The sequence below is a fragment of the Nematostella vectensis genome, chromosome 7, assembly GCF_932526225.1.
Source record: "Nematostella vectensis chromosome 7, jaNemVect1.1, whole genome shotgun sequence".
Classification (NCBI taxonomy): Eukaryota; Metazoa; Cnidaria; class Anthozoa; order Actiniaria; family Edwardsiidae; genus Nematostella; species Nematostella vectensis.
Window position 1 is genome coordinate 2,988,707 of NC_064040.1, and position 20,915 is coordinate 3,009,621.

Sequence of the window (20,915 nt, forward strand, 5' to 3'; positions counted from 1 at the left end):
ACACACGCATCTGCTGCCCATTAGTTTACCCGACACTCACAGGTCATCGTTGCACATGTCCGGTTTTTCCATGCGGTAGCCTTCCTTCAGTAGCTTAAGCAGCTCGCGGTTGCCAATGGTCGGGTAAGGTGTCCCGCCTGTTTGTACAAAGAGCCATGACGCATGAATCATAACGCATGAATTTAGTTTATTGTTTCATGTTAATCTCGGTTATAAGGTTGTGAAATAGCCAATAGAAATGGATTTTTTGTGTGGCCTTTTATTGTGCGGCAGCGTCAGCCATCAGTATCAGGCTATCCTATCACGCTATTAGTGTCACGCTATCAGTGTCAATCCATTCATATAACGCTATCAGTGTGACGCTCTCCATATCACGCTATCGGTGTCACGCTAACAATTTCACGCTATCGGTGTTACGCTATCAGTATCACGTTATAGGAATCACGCTAACAGTTTCACGCTATCGTTGTTACGCTAACAGTATCACGCTATAGAAATCACGCTATCAGTGTCCCGCTATCCCTATCACGCTATCGGTGTTACGCTATCAGTATCACGCTATTAGTATCACGCTTTCAGTGTCACGCTATCATTGTCACCCCTTTCGTATCACGCTATCGGTATCACGCTAACAGTTTCACGCTTTCGGTGTAACGCTATTAGTATCACGCTTTGATTATCACGCTATCAGTGTCACGCTATCCGTATCACGCTATCGGTGTCACGCTATCAGTGTCACACTAACAGTTTCATGCTATCGGTGTCACGCTATCAGTATCACGCTTTCAGTATCGCTTTCAGTGTCACGCTATCGCTGTCTGATGATGTAAATACGTACCTAGCGTCACCAGCTCCCACAAGAAAACACCATAAGCCCATCTGTGAAAAGGTAACAATTATTGAAACTAACTGAAAGCTTATGCGTGAAAATGTAGTAAAGGAGTAGTCGAGGAGACGCAGGGAGTAGAGGACATAAATATGGGGAGTTTAACAATAGGGAGTAGAGAAGAGAAAGATGGGGTGTTGAACTGGAGGGGGTAGAGGAGAGGAAGATGAGGTGTTGAACTGGAGGGGGTAGAGGAGAGAAAGATGAGGTGTTGAACTGGAGGGGGAAGAGGAGAGAAAGATGAGGTGTTGAACAATAGGGGGTAGAGGAGAGAAAGATGAGGTGTTGAACTGGAGGGGGTAGAGGAGAGAAAGATGGGGTGTTGAACTGGAGGGGGTAGAGGAGAGGAAGATGAGGTGTTGAACTGGAGGGGGTAGAGGTGAGAAAGATGAGGTGTTGAACTGGAGGGGGTAGAGGAGAGAAAGATGAGGTGTTGAACTGGAGGGGGTAGAGGAGAGAAAGATGAGGTGTTGAACTGGAGGGGGTAGAGGAGAGGAAGATGAGGTGTTGAACAAAGATGATCGAAGATGATCTATTAATGTTCATACATCACTTTGTGGGGTGAAAGCCTGATCAAAGTAGTTGATCTATTAATACTCACACATCACTCTGTGAGGTGAAAGCCTGATCAAAGTAGTTGATCTATTAATACTCACACATCACTCTGTGAGGTGAAAGCCTGATCAAAGATGGCCTCGATGCTCATCCATTTGAGTGGCAGCTTCCTGCTCGTCTTGCCCTGGTACAGATCCTCGTACATGTGACGAGTCAGACCGAAATCCGCCACCTTGGCCACTTTGTTATCACCAACAAGCACATTACGAGCCGCCAGATCACGGTGGACAAAGCCACGCCTTGCGAGATATTCCTGATAGGGCAAAAAGATAAATCAATAAAAAAATCGCATCAAATACCGATACATATTCAAGGAGCACTAAAACCTATCTACAGGACCTGCAAATGTGATAATGGTTGGTCGACATAGGTGTGTGAAGGGGTGTGTTGTGGAATAAGTAGGCCGAGGCGAAGATAATCTCATAAATAAACAAGGAATACTTTCTTTTACTATAAAACAGGAAACCGACATTCCATTTATTTCGTTTCTGCCTCAATTCAAATACCTACTAAATAACCTAATTGCTCAAATCTGATCCATACCCACCATTCCTTGCGCGACTTGCCAGGCAAAAGCCATCAGATCCCCGGATGAAATCCCGTCATCCTCCTCTTCGTCTTCTATCCCGTCGTTCTCAGCTGCCCCCCGTTCGCTTTGAGGTTTATCCCCGGTGTATAGGGATACTAACTCGATGCCGCTATTGTCTTTCTTGGTGTTCGCATCCATGGGTGTGTTGACGTAGACTCGTGCATTACTTGCTGTCTGTTATACAAAAAAATAGGAAAGGGAAGGAATATTGGTCGACATTATCCAAAATAGCAGCCGTAGGCTAAATAAGGGACTTGCGCTAAGAGATCACGTTACGCTTTTTGGGTGGCAAACTAGCGCGCACTTAAGCTAATCGGCAAAATAACACCAACAAAAAAAACAACTTATTCAGCGCTTACGAAAAATTCCATTTTTTTTTCAGAAAGGGTTAAGTTTCATTTAAAGACGCAGTAATTTCTGTGATTATTTGCCACCGAATTCACGAGAAGCGAGATCAGTACCCCTGGTTTATGCTCAGGGCCGAGTGGTCTCTGTGAGCGCGGTGAAAAGAAGAGCTACGCCCTCGAGCATAAGTAGCGGATATGCGCACATCAAAGAGACAAGAATTTCAACTCTATCACAGACACTAACCCTTGTGCTCTCGGCCAATTAGCGCTCGTATTCTCGTGTATATATCTTATGAATTATTGTATTCTTTTTACCTGGGCTCCATCTGGATTGTTTTTGTTGAAAAACATGTCGCAATACTTGGAATGGAGTGGACCGCGGGGATCGTCTTCAGGATACTCTTTGACCTGAAATTGAACAGAATAGATCAATAACGTTATTTTTAAATGAAAAATTTTAATAGCAAAGAATAGAAAACCTTTCATTGACTTCTCTTTCTCAAGTAGTGTAGAAGGTCTCCGTATATGTGTTATGTTATTACCTTTCCCCTTCACTTTCTCAAGTAGTGTAGAAGGTCTTCGTAGTGTTATGTTATTGCCTTTCCCCTTCTCTTTCTCAAGTAGTGTAGAAGGTCTCCGTATATGTGTTATGTTATTACCTTTCCCCTTCACTTTTTCAAGTAATGTAGAAGGTCTTCGTAGTGTTATGTTATTACCTTTCCCCTTCACTTTCTCAAGTAGTGTAGAAGGTCTTCGTAGTGTTATGTTATTACCTTTCCCCTTCACTTTCTCAAGTAGTGTAGAAGGTCCCCGAATATACGTGTGTTATGTTATTACCTTTCCCCTTTACTTTCTCAAGTAGTGTAGAAGGTCTTCGTAGTGTTATGTTATTACCTTTCCCCTTCACTTTCTCAAGTAGTGTAGAAGGTCTTCGTAGTGTTATGTTATTACCTTTCCCCTTCTCTTTCTCAAGTAGTGTAGAAGGTCTCCGTATATGTGTTATGTTATTACCTTTCCCCTTCACTTTCTCAAGTAGTGTGGAAGGTCTTCGTAGTGTTATGTTATTACCTTTCCTCTTCTCTTTCTCAAGTAGTGTAGAAGGTCTTCGTAGTGTTATGTTATTACCTTTCCCCTTCTCTTTCTCAAGTAGTGCAGAAGGTCTTCGTAGTGTTATGTTATTACCTTTCCCCTTCTCTTTCTCAAGTAGTGCAGAAGGTCTCCGTACGGCAGGTACTCCACAATGAGAAACATGGGCTCCGTCAGTGTGCAACAGCCCAGCATGTTGACGATGTTGCGGTGAGATCCCACGTCTTTCATCAGCTGAATTTCCTTCAAGAACTCGCTCCTCTGGTCTTCATCCGCCATATCTGAATTGACACTTTTGCTCAGATAGCTATTCTTTTTGCTTACTCCCCCTGGGCTCATTTTGTCAGCCCGTAAATCCGTCACCATTTTGTATCTACTTTCACCGGTTTGTTCGCCTTCATTTTGTCTTCCTTTTTCAAAATGTTTAAGAAGTGCAATAAAAACGCCTGGATGTCATAAGTAGCTTCATATACTAAAATATTAATTTTTACAGTCGTCTCGAATTGTAAGAGTAGTCCCCTACCGTGTAACATCTTGATGGCCACCACAAACCCGTCGTCAGGCTTCAGGGACTTGGTGCTTTTGCGTCTCATGCTTTTGGCTATTGAGTATTTAGAGGATTGCTCTGGTAGCTCAACCAGCGTTCCCTTGAACACCTTACCAAAAGCTCCTTCTCCGAGCTCATCATCAAGAAGAACTTTTTCGTACGGTACCTCCCACTGATCAATCATCATCCCATTTGCGCTAAACGTTCGAACAGAAACATGAATAAGATGACGTCACATGAAGCAGGGTATGGGTAAGATGACGTCATTAGGAGCAGGGTATGGGTAAGATGACGTCACATGGAACAGAACATGGGTAAGATGACGTCACAAGGAGCAGGGTACGGGTAAGATGACGACACATAAAACAGAACATGGATAAGATGACGTCACATGAAGCAGGGTATGGGTAAGATGACGTCACATGAAGCAGGGCATATGTAAGATGACGCCACATGAAGCAGGGTATGGGTAAGACGACGTCACATGAAGCAGAGTATGGGTAAGATGACGTCACATGAAGCAGGGTATGGGTAAGATGACGTCACATTGGGAAGGAAAGACAACGATATGGCGTTACATGGAGAAAGACATTGATGTAAAGCGTATTCTAAAGATATGTGCTATTCAAATAACGTACCCTGGTCTCAAGCCTTTTCTTATCATCTCTCGCCGTCTATGCACATACCACAGTACCGGGAGAATTAGGAGTGCAAGCAGAATAAGCACTCCTGTACAAAGCAACGCGATTTCCGAGGTACTTAGGCCACCGTGGTCGGACTTGCTCGAGGGAACTGCCAAGAAATAAATTCAACAGATCTTTGATGACTGTGTTTGACCTACCCTGAAACAATTACTTTAAAGCTGAATTTCCGAGTGTGAATATGCGAAGTGCGAATGTGGGAGGTGCAAAGTATTTGTTTTCCTTTTTTTTTTCTTTTTCTTTTTTTTTCTAAATGAAAGACTAGAGGCCTGGAGGCTGGACATTGATTCACAGCATTGTGTAAGAGTTTTAACTTAGAAGTTTTTACCCTAAAGTGCAAACTAAACCCAGCCCCTTGCCCCCTTGCTAAAGTCTTACCAATTGGATTGGAAATAGTTAATTCTGCTCTGTCCCCGATGATGATGCTGGCTTCAAAAACTGGCGTTACCTGAAAGTGTTGGTGCAGGATAAATAACGTATTTCTAACTTTAGTCTGAGAAGATAATTAAATTGATAAAAGTATACAAGACAGCTTTTGGATGATTAAAACACAAAATATTCGATACACATTTTCTTACCTCGAATGTGATTTGCTGTCCAATTTCTAGCTGAGGTGCAGTGAAATTTAAAAACTATAAAAGAAAATACTATACACTTAGACTTGAAAAGAAAGAATTGAAAGGAACAGATATTAAAGAGAAAAAGGTTAAAATTAAAATAAGCTATAAACCAGGGTGGTGAAAGGCGAAAGGAAAATACAAGAAGATGGCGAAACACACTTACAGCCGTTCGGTTTTCGTAGACAGTAGAACTTTTGTCTGGAACTGTAGCGATGCTGCGTTTTCCTGAGTTAGCAGAACTTATCTCGTATCTGATGATGTATGCGCTCGCAGCGCTGTGGCGAAAAGAAGGCGGCTCCCAGGCGAAAATGCTGGCTGAGATATCAGTGCTGTTTTCGTCTTTAGTTGCATTCACGTTGGTCTGATTTATTGCTAGGGTTTCATTACTAGTGCTTGGATCATTTGTAGCGTTTGTTAAGGTTTTATTTTCCTTTGCAGCAACGGCAACGTGCTTCGGGTTGCCAAGATAGCGCAAGTTCCGTACGCGCACCACGTATCTCTCCGGGGCTAAACAACAATACCGAAAAAACTTTAACTTTAAACGTTGTGATTATAAAGACGGGCTTACATAATTAAGTCTAGGGTAATTTTATTCAGAAGCTATACAAATGCATCCATTTTACCCAATAATCACCAAAAATGATTGCAGAAATAAGCGTTAGAAAAAGTGATCATTCACGGACACTTGGATTATTGGTACCCTTGTAAGTTTGGCGTTAACAAGGTTTCTGCATTTGCAGACTTACCAGGCGCATCAGATCGTATTGTACTTGGTTTTCCATTGAAGTACGTTTCGTTAACAAAAATTGGTGTTATCTAGAAAAGAGAGTTTGGTATTAGGTCTTGATCAAAGCGACCTTGCGACTGCTATAAGAAAACGAGATTGACAAAAAGCTCCCATCCCCCCCCCCCTCTGTCTCACATAAATACACACATTCATTAGCAACCAGAAGTCAGCTATGCTTAGCTTAGTTCAAGATAATTCGCAAGCGCGCTTCTTACGGTGATGGTCACGTGTTCGCTAGGTAGGATCCCTGAAAGAGAGTATGACGTGGAGTTCTGAAAATAAAGAGGCGTAAAATATATCATCACAAGATTTTCTCCATTCGTATCGTATCGTATCACTACACCGGCGATGTTTTTGATAGGAAAAAGCCTTTGTTTCCCAGAGGCTTTAACATAATATTTTAACCTTGTGCTGATTTACAGCTTATGCAAATATCAATATTCCATCCCATTACCGTGGCAACAGATTTACAGCGTGTTCTATTAACTCCACTTGGTGGAGGACAGTCAACTGTGTTGCTAGGATACCCTGACAGGCTATATGATATGGAGTAACCAAGGGTTGGTAGGTTGCCAGGAGACCAGGATGCCACGACACTGTATTCGTTGATGGATGTGTCTTCTTCGAATGTCGACAAAGTTAACCCCCGGACAAGAAAGTCTGCGTTGCTTGGTGCTGAAGTTGGAAAATAGAGCAAACAATTCTTAATTTCATCACCATAACAACAAATATCATTATCATCATAACAACCATTATCATTATCATCATCATCATCATAACAACCATTATCATTATCATCATCATCATCATAACAGCCATTATCATTATCATCATCACTATAACAACCATTATCATTATCATCATCATCATCATAACAACCATTATCATCTTTTAGAACATTTTAAAAATGCTTCTGAAACGGTTACTATTATAATTATCATCATAATAATCATAACAACCATCTATGTCTTCTATCTTTATAGTTGTCATTACAAGTCGTCACTATAGCGTCACTATCGTAGCAGTTGTCCACTACTCCCTATAACAAAACCAGAAATATAAGCAGCAGCATCATAATCAGCAGCAGCTACATTATCATCTATACAATTATCATCAACATCATCGACACTAACGGTGCATCAACATTCACCTTTATCACCACCATTGTTTGCCTAATATAACCATTGTAACAACAATTCTTTAAAAGGAAAAAAAGAAAGACTTTTTTTTTCTTACCCGGAGCTGTGAAACTCTCTGTCACAAAATTGGTTTTAATCCAGTTATGTTTGTAGACAGCCTTCACCTATGACACGAAAGCGAAAGCGATTCAAAGGGTCAAAATGGTGTGATGAGAGAGGCAGGTATAAAGGATGGGGGCGTTGTTGTAGAGGAAAAAGGATAAGATATGATAGGGGTACAGTTTTGTGATGACGTCACGTGACTAGAGCACATGGTCTTACGCCCTTACTATGTTCATAAGATGTCTACTGGGTAAACCTGTTGTTGATATGCCCCATTCGTATAAATACAAGGCATCACAATATATGGTAGTCTCCCTCGTAGCCTCGTGACAGGCAGTGACACTAGCGTAGCGTGACAGCCCAGAATGGTTGCTAGTGCAAGAAGGCAGTTAATGGCAGTGAGAAGGAGCAAGAAGGAAAATGATAAAGGAATAAGAATAAGAGGGAGACGGTGAGAGTAGAGTAAAACTAAGGATTAAAATGTGAAAAAGAGCGTGTTTTAATAGTCATTGACTCTAGTGTATTGCGTGACTGTCACGTCACGGCATCTTAAATTGTAGCTGACACCCAGACGAAGCTTATAGGGCGGCGTTTAATTCAGCCGGTTCTTGTCAATTAAAGATTCCATGTCTGGACATAATGGACATCTATCACATCCACCTATTTAAAAAAATGTTGCCCTCGGAGAATTCATGAGTCGTACTGGTATAAAATTTAAAATCGAATAAGCCTAAAAATTTATACAGGTTTTGACAAATCATTTTTTTGTGTTCCTTACACACACATATGGCAATCCGAAACCAGGATTTACCAAACTACTGCGGTTTATGATACATTTTGATCCTCCAGTGCATCAATTGAAATACGTGTAATTGGTAGATTCTTTAATTCTTTAAAAAATGTCCAGGCAAGGAGAAGCCGTGCCCATTCTCACCTCAACCGTAAATGGTTCTTTGTGTTCCAGTTCGGTAAGCTCGGCGCTGGGTGTATTCTATAAAAAAAAGATAATCGACGAAACTTTATTTATTTCACTTGGAACTAGAGAGGGATAAGTATTCGAATGATTTCCCCAGGGGAGGGACTCACACTAAAAAGTCACTTATGGTCGTCATGAAAATAAAATCTAACCCTAAGGGATAGCTGAATGGGTGTGGCCAAGGGGAACATAGTAGGCTTGTTACCGGTTGGTGATAAGAAAAAAAAAACAGATCAAAAAGCTGTTGCTTAAACTGCCTATGAGTGTGGTATTTGATTGTTTCTGATAGTCCTCAATGGCGAATCCGAGATTTAACAATAAGAATAACCTATGCGAGCTAAAATCCACATATTTATTGATTCACCTTGTTCATGCTGCATGCTTTTACCCCCTCCCCTTTAGGATGGTCTCCCCCCACCCTCACAGAAATCCAGGATTCCCCCAATCTTACCGTAACGAACGTCACTTCTCCGTCACTGTCCTTTTTATATTTTACTGTGTAGTTATCTAAAGTGCTGTAGTTAAACACCGGTGCCTCCCACGTGACATTCACGCTAAAGGATTGGCTTGGAAGATACCTGAACTCCCCTAAAGTCATGTAACGGATTAACAGCTCCTGGTCGGGTAGTCCTATATACGATAAATCATCATTAATAAATGATGCTATCATTAGATAAAAATATGGACACAATTTGATTTAAGCCATCCTCGCTAAATTTCCTATTGAAAATGTATTATTTTTTAGGTATCACGTCAGCTGTGCGAGAGTGTTTATTAGTAACAAATCTTTCTGGCTTATTTTTCTTTACAAACCAACAATGTATCCAAACAAATTACCGCCTCTAGAGATATATACCGATGAATCTAGACAACTTGACAGCTTTAAAGAACATTCTCTTACCTGGAGAGTTAATGAGCCTTTCTATTCGAGTTCCGCCAATCAAGTATTGTAGATTCGGAGTAACCTGTTTTGAAAGATGGACTGGATACTTTAGTGCAATGCCTTAGAAACCATTTATAAAGCAGCGACAGCTATTATGATAACAGCAATAATCTAAACTTCAATAACCCTGCAAAAGCAACAACATCAGCACAAAAGCGATGACGAGGACGACAACAACAACAACAACGACGAAGATGACAACGACAATGAGAGCATTTACTAGTAAGCCCTTGCATCCACACTACCACCAAGTGCAGTGTCTCAAAAAGAAAAACACAATAGAATGGGCATGTGCCCCCCCCCCCCTATACTTTAAAAAAATATAAGGAAATGACCAGGGGCGAGGCTGTGTCCAATTTTTATTTCTTAATGTTTCTGTATCGTGCCGCCCCCCCTCCCCACCCAATCTTAGATGGCCTGCCACGGCACTGTAATGATATATAATGTTACCTGGACTTTTATCACGGTCTTGTCAGGCTTGATGTTGGCTATTGTGATTTCTGTTTCAGTCTAAAATAGCAAAATTTTGTAACATGAAAAACTCTCTTGTCCTTTAATTATTTTTCTAATAACAGAACTCTGCGCAAATCTACAGTTGCAGCATAGAATATCATTTTTACTTTCTATAATAGCGCGATAGCTGATGGGTACAGGCTTCGGTCCTCAAGCAAGTTATATGGAGGTTAGATTATTCAGTTCACATTGACATTGTCCCCACTTAAAGTCGACTTGGTGTCCGTTAGGTTCAACGAGGTTCAACTGATAGTCGGCAGCAAAACCATGATAATATGGATGGCCGTTAAGCCGAGGTTCAACTGTTGGTTCTTATCCAATACTTACTATGTCATTATTAAAAAAAGGAAACCAGAAGCCCCATTGCACATTGTCCTTGTCTCCATACTTGACTTCATAACTTGTAACATTAGCGTACGGGTAGGGCGGGGCAGACCACGTGACTCGGGTGGAGAAGGTGTAATCAGAGGATGCTATGAACGGTGATATCGTCAGGTTGACCACAGCCCTCTCACTGGCATTTGTAGGCGGTGGATCGACTGCACGAAGGGAAAAGGGAAACGAGAAGAAAATAATTTTAATGTTAAAACATTACAATCTCGGCATCACTGTATATGGTTTTGGATAGAGGTGGTTGCAAATGTTCCTGGGGGCGAGGAAAGTAATGGTAGATCGTTAATTTTGATAAACGTAATTTTCTTTGTAAATTTGGAGACAGTCAGACGAGCACTTACATGTATAGCAAAGACTCTGCTCAAAGTTATTCACAAAACGGCAACCTAATAAAAGAAAACCAAAATAAAAAAGGGCGCTGTATAAGCAAGCATGTACAAACTAAGCGATTATAAATAATTTCTAACCTTGATAGATGTACTTGTATTTTTTCACTTCGCTGATTGCGCAATTGGACATGGAGTGTATCTACAAAACCAATCAGAGCAAATACATACCACCACCTCACGGTTACTATACCAGTACGCACAAATACCTTGCGCAAAGATATTTACAAAGAAAACATACATAAAGAACTGATTTTATGCTGTGAATCACGGATGGAAATAATGATACCACGATTTTATTACATCAGAACGCATGAGGGTTGTGGCTTCTCCATCTTGATATTCTGCTCAACATTCCAGGACCAGAACTCAATAGGCCCGTATTCAATAGAACAGGACTCAATAGGCCAGGACTCAATAGACCAGGACTCAATAGACCAGGACTCAATAGGCCAGGACTCAATAGGCCAGGACTCAATAGACCAGGACTCAATAGACCAGGACTCAATAGACCAGGACTCAATAGGCCAGGACTCAATAGACCAGGACTCAATAGGCCAGGACTCAATAGGCCAGGACTCAATAGACCAGGACTCAATAGACCAGGACTCAATAGACCAGGACTCAATAGACCAGGACTCAATAGGCCAAGACTCAATAGACCAGGACTCAATTGGCCAGGACTCAATAGGCCAGGACTCAATAGGCCAGGACTCAATAGGCCAGGACTCAATAGGCCAGGACTCAATAGACCAGTACTCAGTAGACCAGGACTCAATAGGCCAGGACTCAATAGGCCAGGACTCAATAGGCCAGGACTCAATAGACCAGGACTCAATAGACCAGGACTCAATAGACCAGGACTCAATAGGCCAGGACTCAATAGACCAGGACTCAATAGACCAGGGCTCAATAGGCCAGGACTCAATAGGCCAGGACTCAATAGGCCAGGACTCAATAGGCCAGGACTCAATAGACCAAGACTCAATAGACCAGGACTCAATAGACCAGGACTCAATAGACCAGGACTCAATAGACCAGGACTCAGTAGGCCAGGACTCAGACTTACTTACACTAAGAGTGTGCTCGCTGTTCTTTAATTTCTCATAGATATGAAAGCTTATGTTCGTCGAGGGCTAGAAACAAAAAAAGAAATGATTTTAGACAATATTTAAAACCTGTTAAACGTATAGTTGGAATAGTAAGAAAAGGGAGACAAGAGAAGAACTACACGCCCTCACCGTGTTCTCCACGAAAATTCTTGGTGTTGTGCCCGCTGGTCCCTGCCATGTGAACGCGTATCCGGTGATGAAAGAAGAATAGACTGGAAAAACCAAAACAGAGCAAATATAACAGGGGCGTGTCTAGAGAACGACGGAACAGGGGAGTATTCTAGAGAACAACGAAACAGGGGCGTGTCTAGAGAAAAACGAAACTGAGGCACGTCTTGTTAACAACGAAACAGGGGCGTGTCTAGAGAACAACGAAACAGAGACGTCTCTAGAAAACATCGAAACAGGACCGCCTATAAAACAAAGAAGCACGTCGATACTTGCGTGACACCTACCTGAGGGTGGCGTGACATTTATCGTGACCTCCAATTTATCTCCAATGTGGCTTTCGTCGTACGAGAAGGACACTACAGACGCTGACTCTAATGGCGGAATCTTTGGCATAACTAGGAAAAAGTTTCAGTTCATTAAATTATCAAAATATCTCCATGCCTCGAACCAAAACCTTGCCTAGAAGACCTGTTTACACTAACATGCACGCTCAAATTACGATGTTTACACGCGCAATTTCTGTAATTTTCACTAATAATTCTTGTCGTAATTTTTTGGAATCTGTCGCACACAAAATCGCAGTGTAAACAGCGTATTGGGAGCATACTCGACTTTTTGTGCAAATCGCGCTGCAATTTTCATATGAAACTAATACAGTTTTATTATCCTGTTTTATTCGAGCATTTGAATGAACATAAGCAATATGTTGTTCCAAAGGAGTTGCACCTCCTCTGCAACCTGGCCTGGGTTGCGATGGCAATTGCCGCAAAAATCGCAGCTTGTGTCGCGTGGGATAAACGGGCCTTTACAACTTTGCATCCTACGTATTTGAACACATCCTATATGTCCCTTCCAATATCTGCTGAAGGCGGGCTGTAGCTAATGTTTTCTGCACCTAAGCCCAAGCTACTTTTTTGCACCTTAAATCCTTATTTATTCGTCTTTGAGTTTTTCCCTACATCCTATTTCTCCCTTCCAATATCTGCTGAAGGCGGGCTGTAGCTAATGTTTTCTGCACCTAAGCCCAAGCTACTTTTTTGCACCTTAAACCCTTATTTATTCGTCTTTGAGTTTTTCCCTACATCTTATTTCTCCCTTCCAATATCTGCTGAAGGCGGGCTGTAGCTAATGTTGTCTGCACCTAACCCCAGGCTACGGTTCTACCCCTTTACCCCTTATTCATTCGTGCTTTTGGACACCTACCAACATCTGCAGAAGGTGGGGCATCCGCTAATGAACTATTAGCGGTGAGTGTCACTACCACGAACGTGAATGTGCAGTCTGAGATCGTGTCCATATTTGTCAGGCGGGGAACACCATTGCAGACATCTTGGAGGGGGACTGAAGACTCGGCTTGCGTGAATATCTGTCAGAAATACAATAAAACACGACATATTATCCAAACATTTTCCTAAATATCGTACTGTGTTTTTCGTTTTTTAGTGCAAGGTATTCCATCCCTACAGCAACAACCTCTCTAGCCGATAACATTGCCGCAATCCCCATTTGCATTGACTCTGCAGAGTAAACTACATCAACATATGATAAAGCTAGAGGAACGTGCTTCAAAGAGTTAGAGCTGGCTACAAAGAATAAGAATGTTTACGCATTATTTGACTAACATGTTCCAGTTCGACTTCTCGAGTGACACTATTCCTTTTGTATTTCTTCTTGAGTAGATACACAGGCCTACTCCGAGTCATATTGACAGGCCGTTGCCATGACAATATCAAAAGAGTAGCGTTTGACATGCTTATATTTGCGACCGCTGACCCAGATGGAGAAATGGAAGCGCCGTTCCCTGTTATAATGCTTGACCAGTTTGACATGGTGTCCAGGAAGCGACAGCTCAAGATGCAAGAACTGGAATTGGACTGGAATTGAATATTATCAGAATCATAAACCCATCATCATCACCGACACATACCCACACCGCCATAATCACCTACACCTAACATCACAATCATCATTATCACAAAAATCATCAATATATTCATCGTCATTATCACCATTATCACTATTACCATACCATTATCAGTATATCATTGCCATAAAACCGCCACCATTGATATAATTATCACCACCATGTTTACATCAACATCATCATCATCATCATCACCATTTTGATCATCATCATCATCATCATCGAGATCATCGTGTTCATTATTTACTTATCCCAGAAACAACACTATCATGCTTAGCATAGAAAAATTCCATCATGACAATCATCATCTTGTCAATATAAGTTCACTTACGCAGCCCTGAATGCAGTTATCCAGTGATGTAAAAGGGTTGTCACAAGGAGAGCGACATTCCATACATTCTTGTCCAGAGCAATCAGTGCCATTCAGCGGCACCTGCTCAGCAAGCAAGAAAAACTACATTACCAACACCTACTCCCCTTTGAGAACAGAAGAAAATTTGAGTCGCTTAGCTCCACCCCCTCCCCCCCCCGATCCCTCTACCTTCAAACACCAAAAGCTGTCAAATGTTAATATAAAATGTTTATATCCATATAAACTAATGTTTGACTGCGCAACCCATTCTCGCTTGATTCAGGTGATGGAACGGCACGTGTTATTGTTATACGTGTTATAGATGTACTTTAAATGGGAAAGGATTATTAATTCAGTGTGTACATGTTTTTTAGATTGCGCGCTTAATATGGCGAAAACATTTGTGAGAAGGTATCGCAAGAAAAGCAATATTTGAGTGTATGCGACAATGAAACCAATATTCAGTTTGAAGTGAGGTTGAAATTTTTTAAGGGTGTTTAAATCAAGTGAAACAAGTCAAATCTTCACAAGTGACCAATAATAAAGAAAATGGTTCTACATTTCCTCCTTCCTGATGCTTGAGTGCTTTTTTTTAAATAAATGACATAATTTTTGGCATAAAAATTGACAGAAGAGAGACAGCTTATTCTTTTATTTGAGGAAACTGTCCTATTCAATTTACTATTTGCTTTAGTTATTTCATAACCCTAACAATTGGATTCAGTCTATGGGCCCTTTTTAAAATTATTAATTAAATAATAATACTATTTCAAATGTGAACAAAAAAAATATCGATTAAATCTTCTTTTTGAGATGTTCGTAAGCAATCTGTGAATTTAAGACATGAGGAGTTCTGACATCTTATCTGTAAAACAAGGTTGCCAGGTGATGTCTCCTGTTTTCAAAGAATCCAATAAAAAGCTGCCCGTATAATGATAGCAGATGACGCTTGTTGTACAAATGATATTGTTATGCAATCTAAGACGATGAAAGTGGGTGAATAGCATAATTATCACGCGTAACTTGTCATTGGTACATGTGGATAAAGATGGTATCTTACAAGACTGAGAAATATCCCCGAAACAACAAGGGACGAAATTTAAAAAAAGAGTGTAAGCCAATTGGTAGTACAATGTGCATTGCCAGACAAAGCTGAAGACGTTCCAAATTATTAAAGTTTTCAAATTATTAAAGTTTCATCTTCAGTAGCGGATCTAGGTGGAGGACTTAAGGGGTTTAACCCCCCAACCCTTTTTGGCTGTCAAAAGCATACGGGCATCGTGTCAGAAAGAGGTCCCCTGAGGGACCGACCACTTGATATCTGACGGGTTACATATGGTTTTCCTGCTCGATATTTTGCGTGCCCTAATGGGTTTTTTCTACTTTTTTTAAATGTCGCTTTGTCATGAAGCCAAAGACTGCTTGTTCGACTTTTTGAGGATTTCGGATCGCTCGAATTGTTTTCAGAATTTAACTGTCAATTAGCAAATTGTAGGTCCCTAAATTCGAGTTCCTGTTGTTTACTTTTTTTCTATTACGAAGGTTGTCTCGAAACACGAAAATTTAATTCACTCTCTCGCTGAAAAAAGATATCATTAAATTGTTAAATGACTAACTGGTCACGTCTCAATCTAGGTCAACATCATCCCGAAGGCGTGATGCTTTAATCATTTTGAGCTTACACATGCAAGTTTTGTTATCAAGTCATGTACTCCCCCCAGGCAAATTATCTTGGCCTTTTCCCTGACCTCAGCGGCGTAGCCAGGATTTTCTCCTGTATTTTAGATAATGTCTCATCTATTTACTGTATTTTTGGCTAAAAGAAGGGGGGCCCTTTGGCCACCCCCAGGCTACGCCCTTGGACCTGTTTACAAAAAAAAGGGGGTGAGCACTTTCGCCTCCGTTTAATATAATGAAGATATGCCGCTTATACTTAACGTAAATTCCCATATTGCGTCTCGTAGCCTAGATTCGTTAGCTTTCGTTAACATAAATGACTTTCCATATTGCGTCTTGTAGCCTAGATTCGTTAGCTTTCGTTAACATAAATGACTTCCCATATTGCGTCTTGTAGCCTAGATTCGTTAGCTTTCGTTAACATAAATGACTTTCCATATTGCGTCTTGTAGCCTAGATTCGTTAGCTTTCGTTAACATAAATGACTTCCCATATTGCGACTTGTAGCCTAGATTCGTTAGCTTTCGTTAACATAAATGACTTCCCATATTGCGTCTTGTAGCCTAGATTCGTTAGCTTTCGTTAACATAAATGACTTCCCATATTGCGTCTTGTAGCCTAGATTCGTTAGCTTTCGTTAACATAAATGACTTCCCATATTGCGTCTTGTAGCCTAGATTCGTTAGCTTTCGTTAACATAAATGACTTCCCATATTGCGACTTGTAACCGAGACTCGTTAGCTTGCGTTAACATAAATGACTTCGCATATTGCGACTTGTAGCCGAGACTCGTTAGCTTGCGTTAGCTGAACTCCGTCTCCGACGGAATGATAATGCATAAAAGAACTATACAGAAAGATAATAATTTTAAAAATCCAGACATTTTGACTTGTTTACATAAACAGGTGTAAATAGGTCTGGACCCGCAAGAGAGAACGACAGTCTAAGCCCGGCGTCATCGCCAGCATGTGTAGCATGCGTTATTTATGATGCATATCTAAACTTTTTCAGTATGAAGTTCAACTTTGTCTACTTTTGGAACTTGGTACTCGAAAAGCTCTACGGCTTCGCCCACGGTTTCCCAATAACCCCATCTTTCACTCCGACTTCCTGACTCGAACTTCACCCTTATGTAAAAAAATATGAACCAATAAAAAACGAGAGAGATCTTAAGCTACAAACTAGAAAGCCTGTGATTACCTTAAGTGTGGAGGAGTATGCTCACACAAGAACGGGTTGGTCAGAAGACAACGTTTGCTATTGTTTAGAGGGGAAGCCTTGAACCTGTACAGGGTTTGAGCTTAAATCCCCTTCTTTGATTTTTTTCGGCAGACAATTCTTACCTGGTCCAGACAGTTAGCGTAACATCTCGCTTTTCTCAAGACCTTTTCATTAGTGAACCCCAAAACGTCAGCAATAGGGAAACAGCACAGCGCAACCGACAGGAGAATCAGCATTGATGAACACAAGGAGTTAAGCGCGTTTAGCTTACCGAGAAGCATGTCAAGCGCTAGAAACCTGCAAAATAAGAGTCAGATAAACCTTCTTATAACCTTCCTTAAAACCTTCTTCTCTAGGAATGGGATGGGAAGGGACAAGCTTTAATATCCCTGGAACTTTCTAGGGGCAGATGCCATGTTTCTGCTATATGTCTTTTCTAAATACCACTGGAATGAGCAGGCGCCCACGATGACAGTCTTCCTGTTTTTAAATGCAATATGTAAAGTATGGAATGACACGGTCTGTGATCAAAATTGAAGGACACTTAAATAAAATGGCTATATTATTTTTTCTTAGAAATAGATGAGAAATAAGAATCAGCCAAACAAATTTTAGCCCCAAGAAACGGGCTTTCGCCTCTAGCTATATGTAATTAAACAGAGAAAAACCGCACACCATTCCGCTGCTGTGTCCGGCGGTAATTCAAACAAAGTGACCAACTAATGGCTTCTGAGTGAAATTTGAATATTTTTTTTTACCTTTTTCGCATTTATGTCACTGTGAATAGCTGAGTAGAGCAAGATTTTTTCATTACAAAAAATAACATTACAGCCTTTTAACAAAAAAGCAATCTGTATTTTATACTTTAAAGCTTTAAAGAAGTGAATTAATTAGAATGAAATCAAGAATACAATGGAAAAGTTTAAATGAGAGCTTGATTCTACCTCAATCTAGAGAAGTTGGATTGGTAAAAAGACCACTGGACACCTTAATTTAGCTCGGCATTCTGTTTTTATAAAACGCTAATTGAATACTTGTTTTATGTCTTTACCTATAATACCTTTGATATATCATTCAATTTTAAGAATTCTATTTTCAATAATTATAAGAAAGTGTTTTAGAGGCCATCTTTAGGGCAATTTCGTTCCCTAGAAAAATGATAAACTGCTATAAGCATTCTGTAACCGTTCAGCTCAAACGGTTCGACGGTAGCGAAGGCAATAGACTGCAAATAGTTTTAATGTAAAGACTTTGCGAGATATCTCCTTACGAATCTACTAACGCAACAAGATAGAACAAAATAGTTCTACTTACCATCAGATGATATGGTGTAAAGAACTTCCGCTGTGCTTTTTCTTTGATGTGGAGTAATAAATTTTCGCACTTTTTCGTCTACGCAAAAAAATGTGAATTACGGTGAATTTGCGGTGGTAGAATCGTAGTCTAAACTTTCAAATCACCCTGAAAAATTAATATTGACCAAGTAAGAATTTTCATAAGAACTTTTAGGTGAGGACCAGATGAATTGTGATATGCTCCTCTAAATTACACACTTGCTATTATAGCTCAACGATGCTAATAATACAAGAGAAACTGAAATATGAAATTATGAGAAGGGCATTAGGGCGCGAATAGCAACAAATTAACATTGTCATCAATTATTTCCCTAGTCAAGGCCATGATTGAATTTTTCCGATCGACTACATAACAATTTTCTTTCTTGATCAATTTTCTTATTCGATTTGTGACCGATTATAGCATTCGTGCCAATTGAATATTTTATTGGCAGTTTAATCGTGTCACAAATTCGACAATCCATTTTGTTGTTTATTTTACCAAGAGATATTGAAGATGCAAATAGCCTGAACAACCTGCTGCTCACAATAGGACAGTATGGATTTGGTATAAAAAAAAAGAGAACAGTTAAAAACCTAAAGACGAAAAAATCACTGGGGCAAACAAACAAAAATAACAGTCTTGCGGACGCCGAATCCAATTCTATTTCGCACTTCAATGCAATCTCCGCGGGGTCTTTTGGTTATTTTTTTCAATGCAGCGGATGTCGTGATTTGGATTCACCGACACAATGGTATCTGACACAGGGAGATAACGGGAATCTATTACCAGTAAGTGTTATGGCAATAAGACGACAAAAAGCGACTTTGCAATACACCTGTTATAGTACATAACATCTTTGCGCCTTGTACGAGCAAGGATAGCGATTATTTGAGTAGCTGAAAACCTCCAAGCATCGATACCTAGTGCAGGGGATGACTACGTACTCTAATAGTGAATAATAACTTAACTGTGAATGAAGAGATAATAGATATAATCAGTTGATCAATTATACACAGGTCATCTTTCATGGTACGTGCCGATCACCAAAGGGCTATAAATTAATAAGTCTAAGGTTTTACTATGGAAATTATATCCTATTAGACTTAACCTGCCCCGACGGTTAAGCTGAACAATTACGATTATCCAATTCATTTAAGCACACAAACTATATTACTGCGAGCCTAAGACAAAGAGAGACCTTGCTCAGTATATTCAACGTTTGATTAGACTAGGTCATTTCGAATCTCATCATTCCCAAGGATAACAAACTAACCTTTAAGATCCTTTCCTTGCGCATAAGGAGATTAAACGTATTAAGTCTCTCATCGAAAATACATGGGGTGATTTCGAAACTCCTCAGAAAAGACTCGCCAATCAAGAGCCATTGTAAACTGTCAATCACTTTGAGGGAGGAGCCAATTCAAATGTAACCCTGGGATATTTGGTCAAATTATCTCCAAAAATAGAAAAAGCTTTATGATATCACTCGATTTCTCAAAGATTTTTTCCTATATTACATATATAACATGGAAGTCGCAAGTCAAAAGCATTGTGAACACTTTGCAGGCTTTTTAATGCTACACAACCTTCCCGTGCTCTCTCTGTCGCGTCGCATAGAAAACAGCGAAGCGTGAATAATCGATTCAAAATGATGCCGTCTCCGTAAGCCTGCTTTGTGGCTCTAGGTTAGCTTGACAACTCGTCAGATGATAATATCCACATTGCAGTATCAAACAAGCGTCAACTCCGCGCATAATATGAGAAAAATAATAGCATGCTTGCTGCACAGAAATGGAAATGGCTTAATTCTATGTAAATAACATGATTAAATAAGAAATTGTAAAGTTCAGAAAATCGCTATCAAAGTATGCAGATACACAATGTATAGAAGCACCAAAAACTTGCCGCTACTTGCTATACTAGCGTACGTAATAGGGAGATCCGTTTTCCACAATTTTCATAATCATAATAGATTCTTATTCTTGTTTAACATAATATTTTGTACTCCTATGTAAGCCTTGAAAACTTGTACCTTTGTGCATTTTTTAAAAGAGGTTGTGTCACCATCTGCGCATGGGATGACAAGACGCTAGATGTCTTCCAGAGAGAGAGAGAGAGAGAGAGAGAGAGAGAGAGAGAGAGAGAGAGAGAGAGAGAGAGAGAGAGAGAGAGAGAGAGAGAGAGAGAGAGAGAGAGAGAGAGAGAGAGAGAGAGAGAGAGAGAGAGAGCAGAATGTAAAGACCATGCAAGAATCCAAAGAACGTGTTACACGAGGAAATTTTCCCTGCAACTTGAAATGCAACGATGAAGAAATCAAATACCGGTTGCAGAGGCATAAAACACAGTGCAATTCTTCTCGCAAATTTTGAGAAAAGTAGAAACCATTTGTACCTTCTTACAACTTGCAAAACTAAAAATACCTTGTAATTTTTAAAAGGGGATGCAACTTATAAACAATTTTGCGACTCTCAACACAACAAAAATTGCGTT

General features: G+C 40.3%; 1 protein-coding gene across 5 annotated transcripts in view; it reads right to left on the minus strand.

Moving 5' to 3' along the window:
• LOC5507990 overlaps nucleotides 1–20,915 on the minus strand; it is a 36,248-nt gene that overhangs the window by 2,476 nt on the left and 12,857 nt on the right. For 2 of the 5 annotated variants that reach the window (XM_048730598.1, XM_048730599.1), the window contains 30 exons: nucleotides 18,402–18,548; nucleotides 17,210–17,384; nucleotides 14,169–14,270; nucleotides 13,536–13,787; nucleotides 13,117–13,279; nucleotides 12,198–12,308; nucleotides 11,872–11,954; nucleotides 11,704–11,766; nucleotides 10,712–10,772; nucleotides 10,586–10,630; nucleotides 10,179–10,390; nucleotides 9,789–9,848; nucleotides 9,297–9,360; nucleotides 8,847–9,025; nucleotides 8,354–8,410; nucleotides 7,415–7,481; nucleotides 6,633–6,853; nucleotides 6,394–6,450; nucleotides 6,138–6,207; nucleotides 5,555–5,898; nucleotides 5,350–5,403; nucleotides 5,150–5,219; nucleotides 4,709–4,862; nucleotides 4,047–4,267; nucleotides 3,620–3,804; nucleotides 2,753–2,845; nucleotides 2,049–2,264; nucleotides 1,543–1,754; nucleotides 839–879; nucleotides 41–137 (listed from right to left, as the gene is read on the minus strand). In XM_048730598.1, the coding sequence (XP_048586555.1) occupies nucleotides 41–137; nucleotides 839–879; nucleotides 1,543–1,754; nucleotides 2,049–2,264; nucleotides 2,753–2,845; nucleotides 3,620–3,804; nucleotides 4,047–4,267; nucleotides 4,709–4,862; nucleotides 5,150–5,219; nucleotides 5,350–5,403; nucleotides 5,555–5,898; nucleotides 6,138–6,207; nucleotides 6,394–6,450; nucleotides 6,633–6,853; nucleotides 7,415–7,481; nucleotides 8,354–8,410; nucleotides 8,847–9,025; nucleotides 9,297–9,360; nucleotides 9,789–9,848; nucleotides 10,179–10,390; nucleotides 10,586–10,630; nucleotides 10,712–10,772; nucleotides 11,704–11,766; nucleotides 11,872–11,954; nucleotides 12,198–12,308; nucleotides 13,117–13,279; nucleotides 13,536–13,787; nucleotides 14,169–14,270; nucleotides 17,210–17,368 (3,713 nt within the window). In that variant the 5' untranslated portion in view covers nucleotides 17,369–17,384; nucleotides 18,402–18,548. Of the gene's footprint in view, nucleotides 1–40; nucleotides 138–838; nucleotides 880–1,542; nucleotides 1,755–2,048; nucleotides 2,265–2,752; nucleotides 2,846–3,619; nucleotides 3,805–4,046; nucleotides 4,268–4,708; nucleotides 4,863–5,149; nucleotides 5,220–5,349; nucleotides 5,404–5,554; nucleotides 5,899–6,137; nucleotides 6,208–6,393; nucleotides 6,451–6,632; nucleotides 6,854–7,414; nucleotides 7,482–8,353; nucleotides 8,411–8,846; nucleotides 9,026–9,296; nucleotides 9,361–9,788; nucleotides 9,849–10,178; nucleotides 10,391–10,585; nucleotides 10,631–10,711; nucleotides 10,773–11,703; nucleotides 11,767–11,871; nucleotides 11,955–12,197; nucleotides 12,309–13,116; nucleotides 13,280–13,535; nucleotides 13,788–14,168; nucleotides 14,271–17,209; nucleotides 17,385–18,401; nucleotides 19,463–19,698; nucleotides 19,827–20,915 lie in introns of those variants that run through there. The other 3 variants (XM_048730597.1, XM_048730600.1, XM_032376738.2) reach the window with 3 other exon arrangements.